At 43.7% G+C, this 19747-nt stretch overlaps 2 protein-coding genes and 1 long non-coding RNA gene across 10 annotated transcripts in view; 2 read left to right on the plus strand and 1 right to left on the minus strand.

Moving 5' to 3' along the window:
- Positions 1-18465, minus strand: part of SEPTIN11 (septin 11) — a 91277-nt gene extending 72812 nt beyond the window's left edge. For 4 of the 8 annotated variants that reach the window (XM_054682944.2, XM_054682942.2, XM_009447696.5 and 1 more), the window contains exon 1: positions 17562-17861. In XM_054682944.2, coding sequence (XP_054538919.1) covers positions 17562-17588 — 27 coding nt within the window. In that variant the 5' untranslated portion in view covers positions 17589-17861. Of the gene's footprint in view, positions 1-1336; positions 1424-17561; positions 17862-18317 lie in introns of those variants that run through there. The other 4 variants (XM_016951554.4, XM_063809521.1, XM_063809519.1 and 1 more) reach the window with 4 other exon arrangements.
- LOC104006062 (thioredoxin-like) lies at positions 5560-8680 on the plus strand. The gene is made up of 2 exons (XM_054683595.2): positions 5560-5580; positions 8302-8680. Exons 1-2 carry the CDS (start codon positions 5560-5562, stop codon positions 8641-8643), a joined length of 363 nt encoding a protein of 120 aa, XP_054539570.1. The 3' UTR covers positions 8644-8680.
- A 780-nt stretch (positions 18466-19245) lies between the features above and the next one.
- The window catches only part of LOC104006065 (uncharacterized), a 42963-nt gene continuing 42461 nt past the window's right edge, over positions 19246-19747 (plus strand). The window contains exon 1 of the long non-coding RNA XR_008547508.1: positions 19246-19331. This is a non-coding gene — a long non-coding RNA (uncharacterized LOC104006065). The remainder of the gene's footprint in view (positions 19332-19747) is intronic.

Raw genomic sequence — 19747 nt, forward strand, 5'->3', positions numbered from 1 at the left:
CCAAGAGGTGGCATGTGTTTTTCCAGCAGTTTAACTGAAGAATGTGGGTTGCCTTTTTGGTACTTTTTCTCCCTCAAATAAATGAGCTAAATAATGAAGCTCATTCACAGATGGCTTACACATTTGCCTCCCTTACTATCTTCTTACCATGCCATCAATAATTCAACACGGAACCTAATTGAAGCTTAACCAAAACTGTGTATAAACCACTGGCCATTAACTAAAGAGAAAGTTAGATAAATTTCTATTTCTTATTAATGTTATAGCTACATCAGGTTAAGCACTTTTTCTTTTCTTTTTTGTGATGGAGTCTCACTCTGTCACCCAGGCTGCAGTAAAGGGGCATGATCTTGGCTCACTGAAACCTCTGCCTCCTGGACTCAAGCAATTCTCGTGCCTCAGCCTCCCAAGTAGCTGGGATTACAGGTGTGAGCCACCACACCTGGCTAATTTTTGTATTTTTAGTAGAGACGCGGTTTTGCCATGTTGGCCAGGCTGGTCTCAAAATCCTGACCTCAAGTGATCTGCCCACCTCGGCCTCCCAAAGTGCTGGGATTACAGGCCAGGTTAAGCATTTTTCTAACTACAATAAAGCATAAGCATTAACTGAGATCTAGACTACTTAATAGTTTTTGAGACAGGGGCTCCCTCTGTCTCCCAGGCTGGAGTATAGTGGCACAATCTCGGCTCACTGCAGCCTGAAACTCCCAGACTCAAGCGATCCTCCCACCTCAGCCACCGGAGTAGCTGGGACAACAGGTGAGCGCCACCACCTCCCAGCTAATTCTTGTATTTTTTCTGAGAAATGGGGTTTCACCATGTTGCCGGGGCTGGTCTCAAACTCCTGGGCTCAAGCGATCTATCTTCCTCGGCCTCCCAAAGTGCTGGGAATTACAGGTGTGAGCCACCATGCCTGGCTGATTACATAAATTTTTAATTTTTTTCAAGATGTATTATTGTTAGATTTAAATTTGGTCTATTAGAAAATCACTGGAAAATCTCCAAACTTTATACATTAAAAAAAAAAAGTCAGCTATACTCATCTTGTGGCTTCTTTGCTGAAAATAGTTGCTATATTTGCCTAATCAGGTCATAGTCATTTTACAAGCCTTAACAGTTTCCTGTCTCTATCCTGCATAAAAAGCACAGGATAACTAATTTGACCAAATATCTTCCTAAATCTTCTTCTTAGCCCTACTGTGGATTCAATTGTCTCTTGTCAAGTGGAGATAAAACTCATTTCATGAGAGAATTCTTTGCAAAACTAGCATAAATCTTGAGTTGTGGTAACATTAAAATGTAGGGCGCCATCCAACTACTTACTCTCTCCACTTACCATGGAATAAAGCAAACTGGACTAAACTGCAACACAGATGATGAGATGAAACACAGACTTTCCTTCTCTCCCAGGAACATAGTTAACAAAGCCTAAGGGAACACAAAGGGCAGACTCTGCTGGAGACAAAACCATGTAAAAGAAATGGCAGCCTCTTATAGCTGAAAGCTTGCAGTTGTCCATCAGAAAGTTGGTGAAAATTTCAATATAGCTCTTTTTCTAAAGCACATTATCTTTTTCCATCAATAGACAGCTGAGCCAAGCCCTGAGAGCATTTCCGATGATACAAGATCCTTTTACCATCACAAAACCATTCCCTTTAAATCCTAAGATACCGTGTATAGGGTTCCAAATTTAGAATATACATATTCTGCACTCTGTCATGAGAGAAAATCACTATTGGCTCCTAAATTAAACTATAAAAGCATAGCAACAATTCTTGCTTTATGTTGTGAGGAAAACTGCACTTTTAAATATCATTGGTGCAAGCATTATTTCCTTCAATGTGTCTGTTCATATGACTAAAATGTGCTTGCTACACAAGTTTCTTTTAGAAATAGAAATATGAAAATAAGTATTTCCTATAATAAATTATATATAATATGTATTATATAGGCAATAATACATAATATTATACCACCAGTAATAGGCATAAATTCTAAGCCCAAAAGACAAAATTTGATAAATGACTCCTTTTTTTTTTTTTTTTGAAATGGAGTCTGGCTCTGTTGCCCAGGCTGGAGTGCAGTGGCACAATCTCAGCTCACTGCAGCCTCTGCCTCCCAGGTTCAAGCGATTCTCCATCCTCAGCCTCCCAAGTAGCCTGGACTACAGGTGCACGCCACCACGCCTGGCTAATTTTTGTATTTTTAGTAGAGATGGGGTTTCACCATGTTGGCCAGGCTGGTCTCGAACCCCTGACCTCAGGTGATCCGCCTGCCTTGGCCTCCCAAAGTGCTGGGATTACAGGTGTGAGCCACCATGTGTGGCCTGATAAATGACTCTTTTATACTATTAATGACGAAAACATTTCTCTCTAACAAGAGTATCTACAATGCCAAGCAAGCAGACTTAGGCATATCTCTGCTCTCAAAGAGGTCATAAGAATCTGTCACTTTAAAAGCTAGGTAAGAATGACTTAGCAATGCCAAGTTTTAACTCAGTGAATCAGTCGTTCTGGCAAGTGTGGTAAATGACAGGAAGCACTGGGCCACTTGATATGAGCTCAAATCAAGCTACTTCTCTCAGGAGCTAAGCTTTCTGAGGAGACTAGACTAAAATGATCCTCAGCTTTCTTTTGACCGTTTAAAGGTCCCATGACTCTACAGCACTGCTGGTATTCAATAAAGCTCAATGATAAATATTGCACAGAAATAATGTTTAAGTGTTTTAAATTATGCATAAACCCAAAGTTCAAGATAAGCACAGGTAAGCGAGGCCTGGCACAGTAACTTCCACCTGAGTTCCAACTTGGCTTTTTGATGATGATGATGGTGATGAAATAGCTCAAGCATACAGAGTATCACGTATCTGAATACTCATGACCTATCTTTGTTAAATCATAACTTTTACCATCCATATACTTCATCCTTTCTTTTTAAATCACAGATACGTTTGAAGATCCTCGAGTATCTCTCCTTGATCCCTTTCACTGCCCCTCCTTCCCTAGGTCACAGCTTGGCTCTTAAAACAAAATGAGATCAGACAGTGCCTGTTATTTGCTTCAAAATAATTTGGGGAGAGGTGAGGGAAGAGGTTAGAGAAGGGAGCGAGGAGGCTAAAGAGAATGGTAAATAGACGATACAAGATTGGCCATGAATTTAAATGGGAGGGGGAGATGCAAAAAAAAAAAAAAAATGATTGGCCAAGAATTGATGACTGGGCTAGGTGATGGGACGGAAGGGTTCATTATACTATTTTCTCTACTCTTGTGTATGTTTGGAATTTTTGTTAATTAAAAAAAGTTTTTCTTAATGTGGCACATATACACCATGGAATACTATGCAGCCATAAAAAAGGATGAGTTCATGTCCTTTGTAGGGACATGGATGAAGCTGGAAACCATCATTCTCAGCAAACTATCACAAGGACAAAAAACCAAACACCACATGTTCTCACTCATAGGTGGGAATTGAACAATGAGAACACTTGGACACAGGAAGGGGAACATCACACACCGGGGCCTGTTGTGGGGTGGGGGGAGGGGAGAGGGATAGCATTAGGAGATATACCTAATGTAAATGACAAGTTAATGGGTGCAGCACACCAACATGGCACATGTATACATATGTAACAAACCTGCATGCTGTGCACATGTACCCTAGAACTTAAAGTATAATAATAAATAAATAAATAAATAAAGTTTTTCTTGGAAAAAAGAGAAAGATCAGACTATAAATACTTCTAGACTACATTCCTAAGCTGCACTATACAGTATGGTAGCCACTTGCCACATGTGGCTGTTTAAGTGTAAATTAATTAAAATTAAACAAAATAAAAATTTTAGTTGTACAGCTATCCCAGCCACATTTCAAGTGTTTAAAAGCCATATTTGACGACTGTGATGGCAACTATGCAATAGTGGAACATTTTCCATCATCATGGAAGTTCCAAACTGACAACAGTGTTCTGCAGCCTAGGATGGTATCTCTACATGGTAGAAGAAGGTGTAAACAACAGTCAGAAGACTTGGCCTTAAGATCATCACTGTTTACCTTGGGCAAGTCTGAGTCCTGATCAATCAAAAAGGAGGTGAAGGTGTTGGGTGAAGAATAATATCCAACCAACCCACCTCACAAAGTTGTTGTGAAGATCAACTTTTACCCACTGAAATGTAATCACAGGAAAAATACGTGGAATTGCACAATTTCAATTAGGAAACCACTGCAGTGTGTGCAACGGGTTTAGCGGCAAATCCAATGTGCAAGTGAAAACATTCCAAAAGTATATTTAAAGACCAAAAAAACTCTGAAATGACTCTAGTTTAAGAAATCACACATTTCAACTTCAAATTTGTTAAGTTTTCTCCTCCCACTCTCTTCATTGGAATAGAAAAACAACTTTCTACTTGCTTTTTTAACACATAATTTTTCCATGGTTGGGATTAAAAATTAAATCAAATTGCTAATGTAAGATTAGCAAAGGATAGCTGGAATGCACCACTTGGGCCAAAAAGCCAAGTCACTTGAATGAATGCAAAAATCCAGGAACTAAGTGGTCCCAGCTTTTATCTACATATAATGAGAGAATTTCTCCTTCCCGGACAGATTGAGTACATCTTTAAGTTATCCATTATCCCATGTGGGGTATGTGAGTGTGTGTTTGTGTGTGTGTGACTGTGTGTATACCTTAAAGAAATACATTAAAAGATCACTAAAATAACTTTGCCTTTCCAAATGAGATTATTTTGCTTCCAAAATCATATTTCCCCTTATTCTGGACTAACATAAGAGAAACTGATTAAACAGGCAGTATTTCCAATGTTCTTTTATCTCTAAAGCTAGTATCAGGAAAAAAACAAACACAAAAAAACTGAAAACCAGTTACGTCAGGGTGTGAAAGGAATTAAATATAGGTAATGCCAAGTGAGACATGTGTACCTCAACTCAGGACAAACCAGTAATTCTCAGCCTTTTTTCCAGTTTCCCCATGTGGGGATAATTCCATACATACAATGATCCTAAACCAGGGGGTACGTGTGTTAGAATATGGAAATGTTTTGTTAAGTACAAGTCCCTTAAGCTAAGACTATTAGAAGCAGGAACTGGACATTTTATCTTAAAAGGCATTTAAAGATTGAGATTTTTAAAATGCTAGTTATAGCCAAAACATTTAAATTCACCTTAAAACATCTAAACATACATTCATTCACAATTTTTTGACAAAAGGCCAAGGCTTTTTCATCATAATAGGTCAGAGGAATATCAATAAGGGTGTCTTTCCAGCACAAACCCTCAGGCATCAACTATAATTTCCAGTTTGTTTATTTAATGTGGAGACAGAACTTAAAAGTGTTTTCAATGCAATCTGAATACAGGCTCTTTTTAGATTCTTACAATTTTTGTCTCCAACTTTTTGCAATTATCTTATGTATATTTAATTAATGGCAGTTTTATTTCAGCAAAATTTTTTACCTTTACTAAAACTTTCCAAAGCATCTCATTTAGAAGCAATTCAATTTTTGCACTTATATTTCATAGATTCACAAAACATTAAATTAGGCGATGATGATGATTACAACTAGTGTAAGTAGGTTTGAAAACAAACTACTGACCCAGTAAGCATAAAATTCTGTTGGCAGGTGCAGAAATGCATGTGCAGCTCTAAAACAGAACACGGACAGTCCCCACTTACAATGGTTCAACTTACGATTTTGACTTTCCAATGGTACAAAAGTGATACGCATTCAGTAAAAACCACACTTCAAATGCCTATACAACCATTCTATTTTTCACTTTCCATACAGTATTTGGTAAATTACCTGAGATAGTCAACACTTTATTATAAAACAGGCTTGTGTTAGATGATTTTGCACAACCGCAGGCTAATGTAAGTGTTCTAAGCATATTTAAGGTAGGCTAGGCTAAGCTCTGATGTTCAGTAGGCGAGGTGTATTAAATGCGTTTTAAACTTAGGTATTTTCAATATAATGTGGTTATCAGGACATAACCCCACTGCAAGCTGAGGAGCATCTGTACTAGTCTACCAGTCAAAAGCATGTGGAATGGTGCAGGCAGTCAGAATGTTTTGTAGTGGAAATAGAGGGCACAAATTAATCTGTCAGTGAGCCTGAAGACATTCCATCCAGATTCTAATAAAACTTCCCAATTCCCTTTGGTGTGCCCTTTTTATCCTTGCCTTAAACTAAAAAAATAAATTTCGAAAGATAGCCTGGGAAGAAAAAAAGCTGGAGGTTACCTTTCAAGGGTCCTCGAATTACATTATAAAAGGTAAAGAGAAGGGAAATAAAATGGGCCTTATTATTTCTGAATGCTAAGCCAAGTTCCTCATGTTTACTAAGAAAAAGTGTTGGGCTGAATACTAGTTAAAAGAGCCTGACAAGATCCTCCCAGTCATGGAGGTTGAGCATTATCTGAGTCTTAGCCTTTTCTCCCCAGCTACTTTGTAGGCTTTCCAACAACATGGAGCACAGGACAAGAAACACAGAAGGTCCTCAAATATCTGACTGGTTGATGCTGCACAGTCATGAATGACTTGAGACAGGAGGTTGGAACGACAAAACACATCCTGATAACTCACCCCTGAATTCAAACCTTATTCCAAAATTTTGAACCTTAGTGACAAAGAGATCCATTTTCCAAAGACAAATTTTGGTTCTGATTTGGTTTGGTGGGGGAGTAGAAGGATATGGTTTTGACATCGTCCCTCATGCATGGTGTTAGCTGGGGCTCAATATTTGTTGACTTAATGAACAGGAAATAGGAAAAGCCACTGAGGAATAAAAGCATAAGTTTTTCAAGAAAGAGGAGATTTAGAAATATTCAGCGGTATCCCCAACTCTCCAATATCCCTATATAAATCTCCATTACATAAAGTCAATGAGAGTCTTCATCACCCCCAGCTTTGACTGGGTTATAAAATCCAATTTAGACTTGGTCCTCTTCACATAGCTTAAATGTCAGCTTCGGAGCAGCAGCTAGTGGCAGCAAATTAATTATTAGTGATTTTGATACCTGAGACCTCATCTTATCTGCCTTAAGTTCATAAAATACCTTGGAATTTTAGTTTCTGAAGGAGCAAATTTGATTATCAACAACTAAAAGACTTCTTTAGAGGGCTCAGAGAGAAAACTGTGCTTCAACTTCAGACAATCCAACATTCCCAGTGGTTAAGAAGTTGACTAAGGATTGGAAAAGGCTTTGAAAACAAAGAGGCATGTGACAAACAATCAAATTATCAGGCCAAAGTACTAGTCTTAGACTGCCTACCCACGTAAGTCAAACCAAACACCTCAAAGAATGAGAGCAAAGGTGACAAAGTGAGGAGAATCTAAAAATGAATCAGCTTGGTTTACGTAGTTTCCATGACATTCTCAGAAACTGCCTCTGAGAATGGCTTACACGAAGTGCAGTGATCATTTGAACAATTCTCTTAAAAACTCTTGGGGTACATTTAAAAATAACTAAAAGAGTACAATTAGATTGTTGGAAACACAAAGGATAAATGCTTGAGGTGATGGACACCCTATTTACCCTGATGTGATTATTACACATTGCATGCCTGCATCAAAATACCTAATGTAACCCATAAATATATATACCTACTATGTACCCACAAAAATAGAAAATTCAAAATAAAATAAAATAAACACTCTTAGGGAAATACTACATTAATCCCCATCCTTAAAACTGTTCAATGTTAGCTAATTAAAGTTGTTTCTTATTACCCCATTTTTCCAATTTATGCAGACAATATAAGCCCAAAACTTTCTGATTTTTTTTTCAAAAGAGTTTTAAGCTTTGTCCTAAGTTCATAGTTCATGTATCAAAACCATAATTTCCCCCATTCACTCTGGATCTAGATCCTAGAATATAAAAATGCAATTGACTTGAAATGGGTAAATTAAACCCATTACAGAACAAAATAGGCACTATAGATTCAAAAGCAAGTAGTGCCACCCTGAGAGATTATGAGTTCCGTCCCAAAGAATCAGAAACGAAAATTATAGAAAAGTCTAGGTGATGCGATACAAATTTTTTTTTTTGAGTCTACTTTTTTAATCTGGCCATGTGCCCATGGCTCATAACTGTAACCTCAGCATTTTGGGAGGCCTAGACAGGAGGATCACTTGAGGCCAGGGGTTTGAGACAAACCTGAGCAACATAGCAAGACCCCGTATCCATTAAAAATAATTATTATTATTATTTAAAAAAAAAAAAAAAAAAAACCTTGTCTTGTCCAAGCTCAGTCCAGTGCTTTGGATCCGTTTCCATCGGTCGTTACAGTTGCTCATCAGACCCCAGCAGCCAAGAGTGGTAAAACAGATCAACAGCAAGGTTGCTTTTCAGGAAGCCTTGGACACTGCAGGCAATAAACTTGTAGTTGACTTCTCAGCCACATGGTGTGGGCCTTGCAAAATGATCAAGTCTTTCTTTCATTCCCTCTCTGAAAAGTATTCCAACATGGTATTCCTTGAAGTAGATGTGGATGACTGTCAGGATGTTGCTTTAGAGTATGAAGTCAAATGCATGCCAACATTCCAGTTTTTTAAGAAGGGACAAAAGGTGGGTGAATTTTCTGGGGCCAATAAGGAAAAGCTTGAAGCCACCATCAATGAATTAGTCTAATCATGTTTTCTGAAAATATAACCAGCCATTGACTATTTAAAACTTAATTTTTTTAATAAAGTATGAAGATTATAAACCTAATTGCCATCTGGGTGACAATAAAACATTAATTCTAACAACAACAACAAAAAAAACCTCGTCTTACAAATATTAGTGAAAACCTGGTAAAAAGTCAGTTTGTTCTGAGTATTTTTTAAAACATCCAAAGTAGCCCTTAGTATATTACAAAATTAACATTCATACTCCCTTATTTGTATAAGGAAAAGACGAGCCCCACACTAGTAAACAAGGTGTTTTCATCTAGGTTTCCCCAAAATGCAAGGACTTGAGACAGGGACTTGCATGCATGTGAGTCCTGGGAAGTGACCCAGGGGAACAGAATGGGGGACAGGGAAAAGTGAAACAGGGGAAGAGGGAAGGCCACCCTAAGGGGACTGTAGAGTAATCACCCCTGAGGGCTGAGGCTGGGGCCCAGAGGGGAACTTCTAAGGAGCCAGGTCAATTGAGGAGCCATGTAGATCCACCATCTCAAGGGGGTTGCCCCCTGGGATGGCAACTCCTTTGGATGTCCAGAAGTGCAGAAAGGTCAGAATAGCTAAGCGGAACCCAGGTGGCGATGGCAGAGAAGCCTGGGGCAGAAAGTGGAGTTGCGAGGTCTACACCTACCAGGGGTTGACACAGCAACAGCCAGGTAGGCACACGTCTTAGACAATACGTCTTATCCAATTTATCTGAAGGGTGAATTTTCACTTATTGAGTCAAATGTTTATTGGTGGGGGGTACAGGACATATAGTCCTTTCCCTTAAGTCTGGCTATCTAGACTAAGAATGCAAGAATGTGGTCAAGGGCTAGTGGAACATATTGCTTATGGTAGGTAATAAGGTTTTTTTGTTTTGTGTTTTTATGTTCACAATTATATTTGACAGTCACTTTTTTAAAAAAAGGTAACTTAAGGAAAGGTGGGGTGGGGACTCCAGAGCACTATGTGGATGACACATAAGTGTTGCCAGCAATTCAAATAAATAAAAATCGCCAAAATTTTGGTGATTCATGGGTGGAGGCTTCATGGAGGGTATGCTTGATCCGTGCCTCTAAGGTGTGCTATGATTAGAAAATGGGAAGCCTGTGTGGTTCAGGTGTGCAAGAGAAGGGGCAATTGCTCAGTTCCCACTGGGGTGGGGTGGGGTGACAGTTCTGGTTTGAGCCCAGTCTTCAGTATAAAGCCATTACTATTTCAGCACCATTCTCCTGAGATAACCAACTTTTATTGAGGATGAATGTTCCAGGCAGCAGTGTAAGCACTGTGTGTGTACTAATTGGCTTAATCTGTAACTCTTTGAGGGAAGTACTGTTAGTGTTTTACAGATGAGGGAAGTAACTTGCCTAAGGACACAAAGCTTGTTACATGGTAAAACTGATACTCTAGAACCGGAGCAACCTGGCTCCAGAGCCCACATTTTTCACCCAAACGCTATACACTATGGCCTCTCAGAGAGAAAAACAGAGCAAGGGAAAGAAGGGTGCCATCTGATTCATCTGCATTTAGGGACATATGGCTGGGAAAGGTCCAAAGGGCCAAGGTCCCAAGGGAAATCATTCTGTCAAGCAGCTGGAAGTCCTAATGGCCTCAGAACCATTTCCCAGAGAGTACACTTCCACAGCTGAGGTCATCAGAGAGCAGCACAGAAGGTCTTTCAGAAGGTTACCACCCATCACTTACTTGATGGTGACGTCCCTGGAAGCTCATCACCAGTGAGTAGGAGAATTCACTCTGACTTCAATTCATTGTGGCTGCCTAACTCTTATCTCTCTCTGTCTCTGTCTCTGTCTCTCTCTCTCACACACACACACACACACACATCATTCTACCATGCCCAGCTAGAATCAGAGCAGGCCAAATAGAGGGAGAAAAATCCTTACAGACAGGGATACAATTTTAAAAATAAAGACTTGGCTTCATAGTAGATTCCTTGACTAGGAATCTAGCCAACTGTTATTCAAAATATTCACTGCCCTCCCTAGAGGGGGATTTACTTCCCCAGCCCAAGGCCCTCAAGCCTGACCCAGTGTCTTTCAGAGCCACTCTTTACAGGAGGATTCTCTATCCTCATCCTTTTGAATTTAGGAATGACCATTTACTTTGGCCAATACGATCTGCATGGAAATGACCCATCTAAGAGCTTGAGAAGCCAGCTCTTGAGAAGCCAGGGTTCAGCATGTCTCTTTGTCCTCTGCCACCAGGCTGGCAATGCCCAGATAGAGGATACTCCCTCAGCCTGGGTCCTGGAGGCAATGCAGTATGCAGCAGACCTCCGAGGATGGAACAGACAAGAAAGCTGCATGAGAAATAAACCCTTGCTATGTAAGCCACCAAAACATGGGGCCAATTTGTTACCGCAACATAATTTAGCTTAACTGACTGAATCAGATGGGAGGTCTGTATGCATGTTGGTCTAAAAGCCTTTGGTTCCAAAGCCTAGCTCTCCCACAAATTTGCTGTAGCAGATTAACTGACAACTTCTTCCTGCCTCATTTTCCTTCTCTATATTACTTCTCAGGTATTTTGTGAGTATAAGGTGAGATAATTGTCTTGACAGTAATTTGAATTGAATAAATTTGAAAATCAGGATGCTGAACAAGCTTCCTGTGCACAGAAGTTTTTGGTCAAGCCTTTTGCCCCCCAACAGCAGGTCAGAGTAAGTTTAATGAGTACCTTAATGAGATTCACAAAATTTATACTGGTATGAAGACAGTCCTCAAAGAGATGAGATGAACTAAAACAGCATGAAGTCTTAAGCAAACCCTGGCTTTTAACAGACTCTTCTCCTGTTTTCATAAAATCCAATGAGTTTTTAATTTCCTTTTTGGAGAACACTGATTGCCACTTGAAGTCCAAGGTGGAAAGAGTCCTACCATCTTCCCCCCAGCCCCACCACACTCTTCAGGACTCAGTTGCTTAGGTCTAAGAAAATAATAACTTCTAGTTCTGAATCCTGAGGAAAGGCTCAATGCACAAAACTGGGCAGAGGAAGATCTAGCATTGTCGTTGTCATATGTTGTCACTGGACTCTCCTTCTCTGTGTCCTCTGTCAGTCTTCATTTCCTCTATTCTTTAAGGGTTCAATTTGGGCATGAAAGGAATCAACTCCCCTGATCGTTTCTCATCTCTCCTATTGAATCCTGAAGAATTAGTAGTCTGCAGATTTTCTTTGTCTTCCTTCAACCAATTTCAAGGATCTGAGATATCTTAAGTTATGGGCAAAGGGTGGATGGAATATAAAGCATTTAAAGAGCTACACAGTAAATACATGCCTATAAAGAATGCACTGCACAACTGAGTCTCTTCCCACCTCCTCAGCCTCTTGTCTGTCCACTCTCCCTACCCAACCCTAATGCTGATGTTCCTGCTACATTGGATTTCTTTAAGAGTCTCTTCCTCACTTCCAGAGCTTGGCACATGCTGTTTCCTGGGCTTGGAACACTTCCACAACCACCTCCCCATCTCCCTTTCCTTGCTAAATCCTATTGCTTACTCAGCCTATAGAGAGATTTCATGAGAGCAGCAAGGACTGCAGTCAAGTACTCACCAACATAATTTCAGCACCTGCATATAGAAGGTACACAAGAAATGTCTGATAAAACAGGTGGGTTGGAAAGGCAAGAATGAGTACTGATGTGTTAGGGTGTTGAGGATTATTTTGTTTTTCAATCTCTAACCTATCTACATTATTGTGCCTCAACTTCTATGAGAAAAAAAATCAATTCTTCCCAAAGGAATGTTACTTATCAAAAACAAGTAGGTAAATTTTAATGTTATGCTATATATATTTTCATTTCCTTTTTGTACAATAAAAATGCAAAAATAAATAAATAAATAAAAAAGAAATCACACACAGACAAGAACAAACAAAGCTCCCACTTGTCAGAAAAATGGTCCTTTTAGAATATGGTCTCTTTCCCACCTCACCACCTCAGCCTGCCCCTCTCTCAATGTTTCACACTCCATCCTACCCAGTCACAGTTCAGCAGGTGGGCAGAATGTGTCCACAGAACTGGACTTCCTGTGCCATTTGGCTTGAGCGATGTGCTCACACTCATTGGCGTCGATCCTAAAAAGAGGTGGCTCTGGTGCCTTGGCTTTGTCATATCAGGGAACAGACTCCTGATTTCTATCTCAGGTCAAGCCTGGAACAATGTGAATTTCACTTTAGATCGCCCAGCAAATTCCTTTTAGAAGTCTGTCTCTATTACCTTAGCCCAAGTATTGTTTTTATGTTCAACAGCTGCTGCATTGATGGGCTGCCAGCAGGCATGAGTGGGTCAGGGGAAGTATTGTTATTTGGGAGTTTTCTGTCAATCCAGATTTTTAAAAAGGGGGCGGGGGAGGTTATCAATTATATTGTAAAGTAGATCTCCTTGGGAAAAAGTATAGAAGCTTTAGATGTGTTGGGTTTCATTTAAATAATGGTTCAGCTTTGCTAACCCCATTTGAGACAGGTCTAGCTAAGACTATGAAAGATGGATCCCAATAAAATGATAAAATCCAAGAGCAGCGTCTATCCCCAACCAAATTTAGAGTCCTATAAAGAGAAACACAGGCACAGAAAACTCTGTGGGCTGCGCCACAGTCTAAATCCGATGATCATGATCAGTGTGACGTCATCATTGGGTAGAATATAAACACTTGGTCTGCTGGCAATCAATCAAGTAGGCCATCCAAATCAAGGAAACAGCAGAGTCCCACAATCATTTGTTCCTTTCGCAGACATAGGATGGCCCATGCCCAAACACTAAGCATCCACTTCCTTCATTTTAAGAGTATTATTCAAATGGTCACACAGGACTCATTCAGGCACACAGTTTGGTTTCTAGGTGGCAGTTTATACAAGATGGGTTATGTCTGCTCAAAAAAGTGGTGAAATAGACTAAACACCTAAGAACTATTATATCAGGATAGTGGGTTATGGGCAGTTTTGTTCTTTTAATCAATTCCTTGGGTCTCCTTTTCACTGTAATGTAGACACATCATTTTTAAAGACGATAATTTAAAAGATAAAATTAATCTATAACTTTCAAAAGATTTTAAAAGGAGAGATTATTGTACCTCAGAAACTTCTTGCATTCCTTAATAACTGCTTATAGAGCCTCAGTATGTATAATTTATATCACTGACTAAAAAGTTCTAATTTTTGAAAACTGACCTGAGATGACAGTCCCTTTATTGTTTAGGTGGCCCTCCCCTGGACCTTTCTTGGCTCCATTCATGTTTCTCCAGGCACACCGACCACAGCCATCCATCTGGGGCCACATTTTCAAGTCACAAAAATGGCAATTTTATAACAAGGGAAAGTAACATTTTATTGGCAGTACTCCTCCACTTCCCACACTCCCTGCCCTCGTCTTTAGGAATTGCCTATAATTATCCCCAGACAGATATGATCCTTCACCTGAATCATATTTGCTGAGTCAGCAATAGGCATATAATTCCTTTTCTCCCTAAATGATTTACACATTTACACTGAAGTCTGTCACTTTAATACACCAAATCTCTCAAACAATAAAGCTCCTGGTAAGAAGAAAACTTGTCCACTGCTATATCCCCAACACCTAGAACAAGTACCTGACACATAGCAGGTGCTTAATAAATGGTGTTAAATGAGCAAATGGAAACTTGGTTTTCCATTTCCTTCAGCTCAACAGATAAAACAGCAATTAAGTGCATTTCTTGAAGGATATCATAGGGAAATCTCCACCACCAGTGAAGTTTAAACACATATTTTTTGTTAGGGATAAAGTAAGAAATATTTCTGCACTGGGGAGCAGGCTAACCCAAATGACCTCTAACGTTCCTTTCAACTCCTAGAGTTTTTAAACTGATGAACACCACAGCTTAGGAGAGGCCATCAGCTACATAAAGCCTGATTCCCAAGTAGAGTAAATTGCCATGTTCTGTTTAAAATAAAGATAATAGCTGCCCCGGGATTTGGACGCAAAAATGCTAATTCATCCAAAATGCAGACACATCCCTTGGGAGTAAAATGTTCTTGCTAATCATCAGTTATACTAGGCAAACAGCAGATGTGCTTCAGGGTCTTCTTAGGGCTAAGCCCAAAAACCATCAGTGGGGAAATGGAGAAGCTAGGGATCAAAATTAAAACTGAAATAAACAGTATCACACTAAATTGAAGCTTTGTTTTGCAGTCCACAACAAATCCACTTAAGAAACTTATCTGAATTTAGCCTTGAGGTTTGAATGGTTTGTAACAGAATATAACCATTTCATAAGATAGAAAATAGTGCATTTGACATGTAAGCATTTTTGCCCACTAAAATGTCATATTTACCTGGGATATCACACTCAGATGTTCCCATTCAAGAATATCAAAAATTTAGGGTAAGTTATTCAGATTGCATTTTTCTTCAGTCTGGCGGGGAGAGGTAGTTATCGCAAAAGGAGATATATGTCCTAAATAACTTTTAAAAAAATCTAATTAAATACCTAGGGAAATTCCATTCACACATAAATCAACTTCGGAGTGGTTCTTTTCCCTCAGCGCACCCTTCCTTTCTTTTGGTGAAATCACAGACTAGATAAGAAATGGGAGGGCCAGAGAACTCTTAACTTTAAAGATGCAGTGTAGATTCCATGGAGCTGTGTCTCAAGAATCTTCCCCATTCATTGACTTTGTTTTAAAGCCATAACTGCCGAGATCACACTTAAGACAATAGCCCAATGAACAAAGTGAAAGGATTCAACAATTATCTGTGAAATGTGATCACACATTTTCTGTAGACTTTCTAACTTTATAGTCAATTCCTAATCACTCTTACATTAGGTTTCCAAAAGAAAAGTCTTCTGTCTTTAGATTGTAATTTAATTTTAATTCCGGTGACAACAGAGTGCGCAGAAAGAAGTCACTTCCTCTGTGCACGTATACTTAAAAAAAATCTCCTCTATTATCTGAAAAGGGAGATCTAACATAAGAATTCTGTGGGATTAAGCTCACATATGGTTGGCCGACTTGGTGTTGGATGTGATTACGGCCACACAACTAAACCTTAAATCCACATACTGTTCCTATTTAACTGACATATATGAACTAATTTATAGAAAACGTGCAGCTAATTATTTCTTCCACCTCCTCCATCCCTCAAGAATGCACCAGCAATAATACGTGTTACTGAAAAAGCCAAACACCCCCACTGAATATTTGCAATCCTAAACGTTTGCCAATTTATCTAAAGCAGATATTGTTATTTTAGTTCTCTGAATCTATGCCTGCTAATAAGTATAATGGGGGGCAGGGGGAGGAGTAATTTAACCAGATAAATTTCACCTCTATAGACCTCAATTTTCTCACCAAAAATAAAACGACTAGCCCAGAGACTATGCAAATTCCCTCAGTAACAATAACCTACATGTGACCACTGATTATCAAGAGCACAATTTATGTGCAAAAGAAGACCAGAATTCTTAAAAGAGCCATGTCATTAAATCGTAGAGTTGAAAAGGCCTAAAAGACAGTTATGATTCGATATGACCGCTGTGTTTTCTGACTGCAGAAAACGTCTTTGACAGCACCGCGGGCAGCCGAACCACCAAATCGAATTAGAATCCGCAAAGGGACCCATGAACTTCTCCCGAGGGGGTAGGGTGCAAAAGGCGCGCGTATCTGGGGAAGAGTTAGGCGGGGAGAGGGGGAAGAGCCGGGAGCCTGAGAGCACAGCCTTGCATTTCTGGGATTTCCGAGCTTCCAGTGTCTCAGTAAGTCTTTCGTCTGTAACTACAAAATCTCCCGAGCCACCACCTGCAGCTGCACAGCTGTGGGAAAGGGAAGAAGAAAAAGGGAAGAGGAGGTGATAGACAGGGAAAGACATCGCCCGAGGCGCCCCCAAAGCCAGTAAGGCGAGTGGACTGTGAACATCGACGACGAAAAGGGGAAAGGGAAAACAGGAGGACTCCGCCTTTCCCACCCAGCTCCGCTCCTTTCAAAAAAAAGGAAAGGCCGCCGCCGCCCCTTCCTCCGCCTTTCACTTGGGGATGCGGAGCGGCCACTGAACCGCACCCTCGGAGTCCCGCTCCCCTCCGGCCCGGCCCCGGGGCGCGGACCGAGTCTTGCAACCCAGTAGGCGCGGCGCCTTGGCCCACACACTCGGGGCAAAGGTATCTCCTCCCTCCTACTCTCCTCCCTCCCGCCGTGGGGCACTCGATTCTTCACGCACCCGCCCGCCCTTCCTCTTCCTCGCGTCCCAGCCTCCTCAGCCCGCCGCCCCCGGCCTTTCAGCCGCAGAACATTTCAGTCCTTCCACCCACACCACAAGGGAGCCTCCAGAAAACTTTGTGTGTGTTATCTGGGGCTTTGTCCACATCCTGGGCAGGGCCCGCTCAGCCGGGTGGATGCCCGAGGGTGTCCGGGATCTCACAATGCGCTGGGGAGGCCACCACGGAAATCCCACCCCTCTGACCTGCTTCTACAGCTGTGCCACACGCAGCACTTCAGCTCGCAATTCCCATGCCCTGAGCGCCCCCTCGGCGCGGGGGAGACTGGAGGAAAGCCCCGAACCCGGCGCCCTTCTGGCTGTCACGAGGGAAGAGGTGCGCGGGCAGAGGGAGGCGGCTGAGACACGCCGCGCCTCAAAGAATTATTTTAAAGGGAACAGGAGAGGGGTCCTTTTTCTTTCGCATCCCCAGAAGAGGGACGCGACGAGGCGATCCACTGTTGCATCACGTAACTGAGCCCCTGGGCTCCTAACCCCGACCCCAGACGCGCGCCCAAATTCGTGCACACACCCACAGCCGTCGCCGCCGCCGCAGGGCCGAGCACCCGCCCGGCTCCCCTGTGGTCCTCACCGCACCCGCCCCAGAGCAGAGACCACCCGGCGCCCGAGGAGCAGCAGGCGAGGCCCCAGCACTCACAGACGGTCTCCCCACGGCCACGGCCATCGCAGCTGCGGCACCGGCTCCGGCTGCGCCCGGGTGCTTTCCGCCGACTCCGGCTGCTGCTAGTGCTCGGGCTCCGGCTCGCCTCCCTCGCGCCTCCCTCGCGGCTGCGCTCTGCTCGCCGGCGTCCCGCTGGCAGCCAGCGGCATCTGCTCCCCCCACGCCGCCGCCCCTCCCGCTTTATTAGAGCAACATGGCCACCCGCCTGGAAGGGACCATTCGCTTCCCCAGGAAGGGGTGTGAGCCTGCGCGCCCGGCCGCGGTGGTGGGCGGGAGGATGGTGGGCGGGCTCCGAGCCCAGCTCCACTGGCCCCGGCCGCAGGGCTCGCCCCTCCGTCCCCAAACGACCGTCTCCGCTGCCATGAGATGCCGACAGCCTGTGCGCTGGCCGCCACCCCCTGCTCCATCAGGTGCTGGAATCTGAGTAAAAGCCTGGGCGCGAGCTCTCAGCCCCGGGGCCTGCCACCGGCTCCACGAAGCGGGCAGCTCCAGCGGCCGCCGGGAGAAGGAAGGGCGACCGGGGGAGACGGGTCGCAGGGACAGCACGTGGCGGAAAGTTAGCCCCGGACTAGCACGCCCCACCCGGAGAAGCCGGCCTGGAAGGGGCTGCGGACCACCAGGCGGAGCGGTGGGCGACCGAAGTGCGGCTGGGCTGGCCTCCTCGTCTCCGCACTGGAAGAATTGCCCTTCCGCAAGTCTTCCCTTCCCACATGGGGGCCCTCCAGGCCGCACCTCGGTCGCCCACCGCTTCCCTTGAGAAGGGAGACTAAAGACAGGCATCTGGAAGCTGTCACTGTGGCGCGCGGGCAGACAGGGGATCCCATTGGAGAGGAAGAGCCGTAGTAGTCGCTGCTGCCTTCGGCCGACCCAACGGCCGCCTGCTTGGGAGGAAGAAAAAGAACGCCCCCGCTGAAGAATTAAGGCAGCCATTGGTTGCTCTAGGGGTAAGGACCGAGGCCTCCCCTGGGTGTCACTGGAGCAGCCACACATGGGGGATCAGCCGACTTCATTCGATCGCTGGCGACAGACCCGGCGACCCGTAGGAATGCGCGCTGGGGCTGCGGCTGGAGGGCGTGGCGACGGCAACAGGCGGGTGGCTCGAGTGGGTGCGACTCTGGGCGCGTGGGACTGAGAACTCCTCCGCCGTGGGGAAGATTTTTTTCCCAGCAGATGTTGGGGTGTTACTGCGTGTCTGAGGGGCCGGCGGAATGGAGGGGTCCCGGTTCGTGCGGGGCAGCGAGGTGTGTCAGATGAGCTGTGGATCCCTGCGGCCCCACGTGGGCCGGAGAGGGGGGCCCACGACAACAAGCGATTGAGGACAGCGATGGACAGGGCGGGGAACCAGCTGGGTGGAAGCACAGGGAAAGTGTGGTGAGGAGGGAAGGGCTGTGATCTGCCCTCGGTACGACGCCCCAAGGGACAGCCTGGCCTCCTGAATTAGGGAAAAGACAACCCGTCTCTTTAGACTGGGGCGCCTCAGAGTCTGACCTGAGTCTTCAAACGCCCAGATCCCCTGGGGCCTTGAGTCTCCCTTTCCCGCTGGCCCTGCCTCGCCTGCGCTTCAAGACTCCGACGCCCCCGCAGCCTTGGGCTAAGGGTCAGTCGTCCCCGGGCGCGGGTCCGGCTGCCCTGGAACTGATGCTGGATTTCGCTGGTAGGTGGGCGAGGGGCTTGGTCACCCGGTCTGAATTCCACTGTCAGGACAGCTGTGGAACCGCCAGAGAAAAGTCTGGCCATGAAAGAAAGGTGAGGGGCGCCGACGCAGAGCTTATTTATTCAGTCTGTGGGCGGACTCAGACGTGCAGAGCACCAGCCTCTTCAATTTCTGCCCTCTAGACTCCAAATCTTTTGAAATTAGGGACCACCATTTTATGCCAAACATACAGTAGGCGCTCAATAAGTGTTGAATTAAGATTACACATAAATGGGCCGGGCGCGGTGGCTCACGCCTGTAATCCCAGCACCTTGGGAGGCTGAGGTGGGCCAACATGGTGAAACCTTGGCTGTAAAAAAATGCAAAAATTAGCCAGTCATGGTGGCGCTTGCCTGTAGTCCCAGCTACTATAGAGGCTGAGGTGGGAGAGTCGCTTGAACTCTGGAGGCGGAGGTTGCAGTGAGCCGAGATCGCGCCACTACACTCCAGTCTGGGTGACACAGTGAGA

This window comes from Pan troglodytes, chromosome 3 (assembly GCF_028858775.2).
Source record: "Pan troglodytes isolate AG18354 chromosome 3, NHGRI_mPanTro3-v2.0_pri, whole genome shotgun sequence".
In the NCBI taxonomy this organism is placed as follows: Eukaryota; Metazoa; Chordata; class Mammalia; order Primates; family Hominidae; genus Pan; species Pan troglodytes.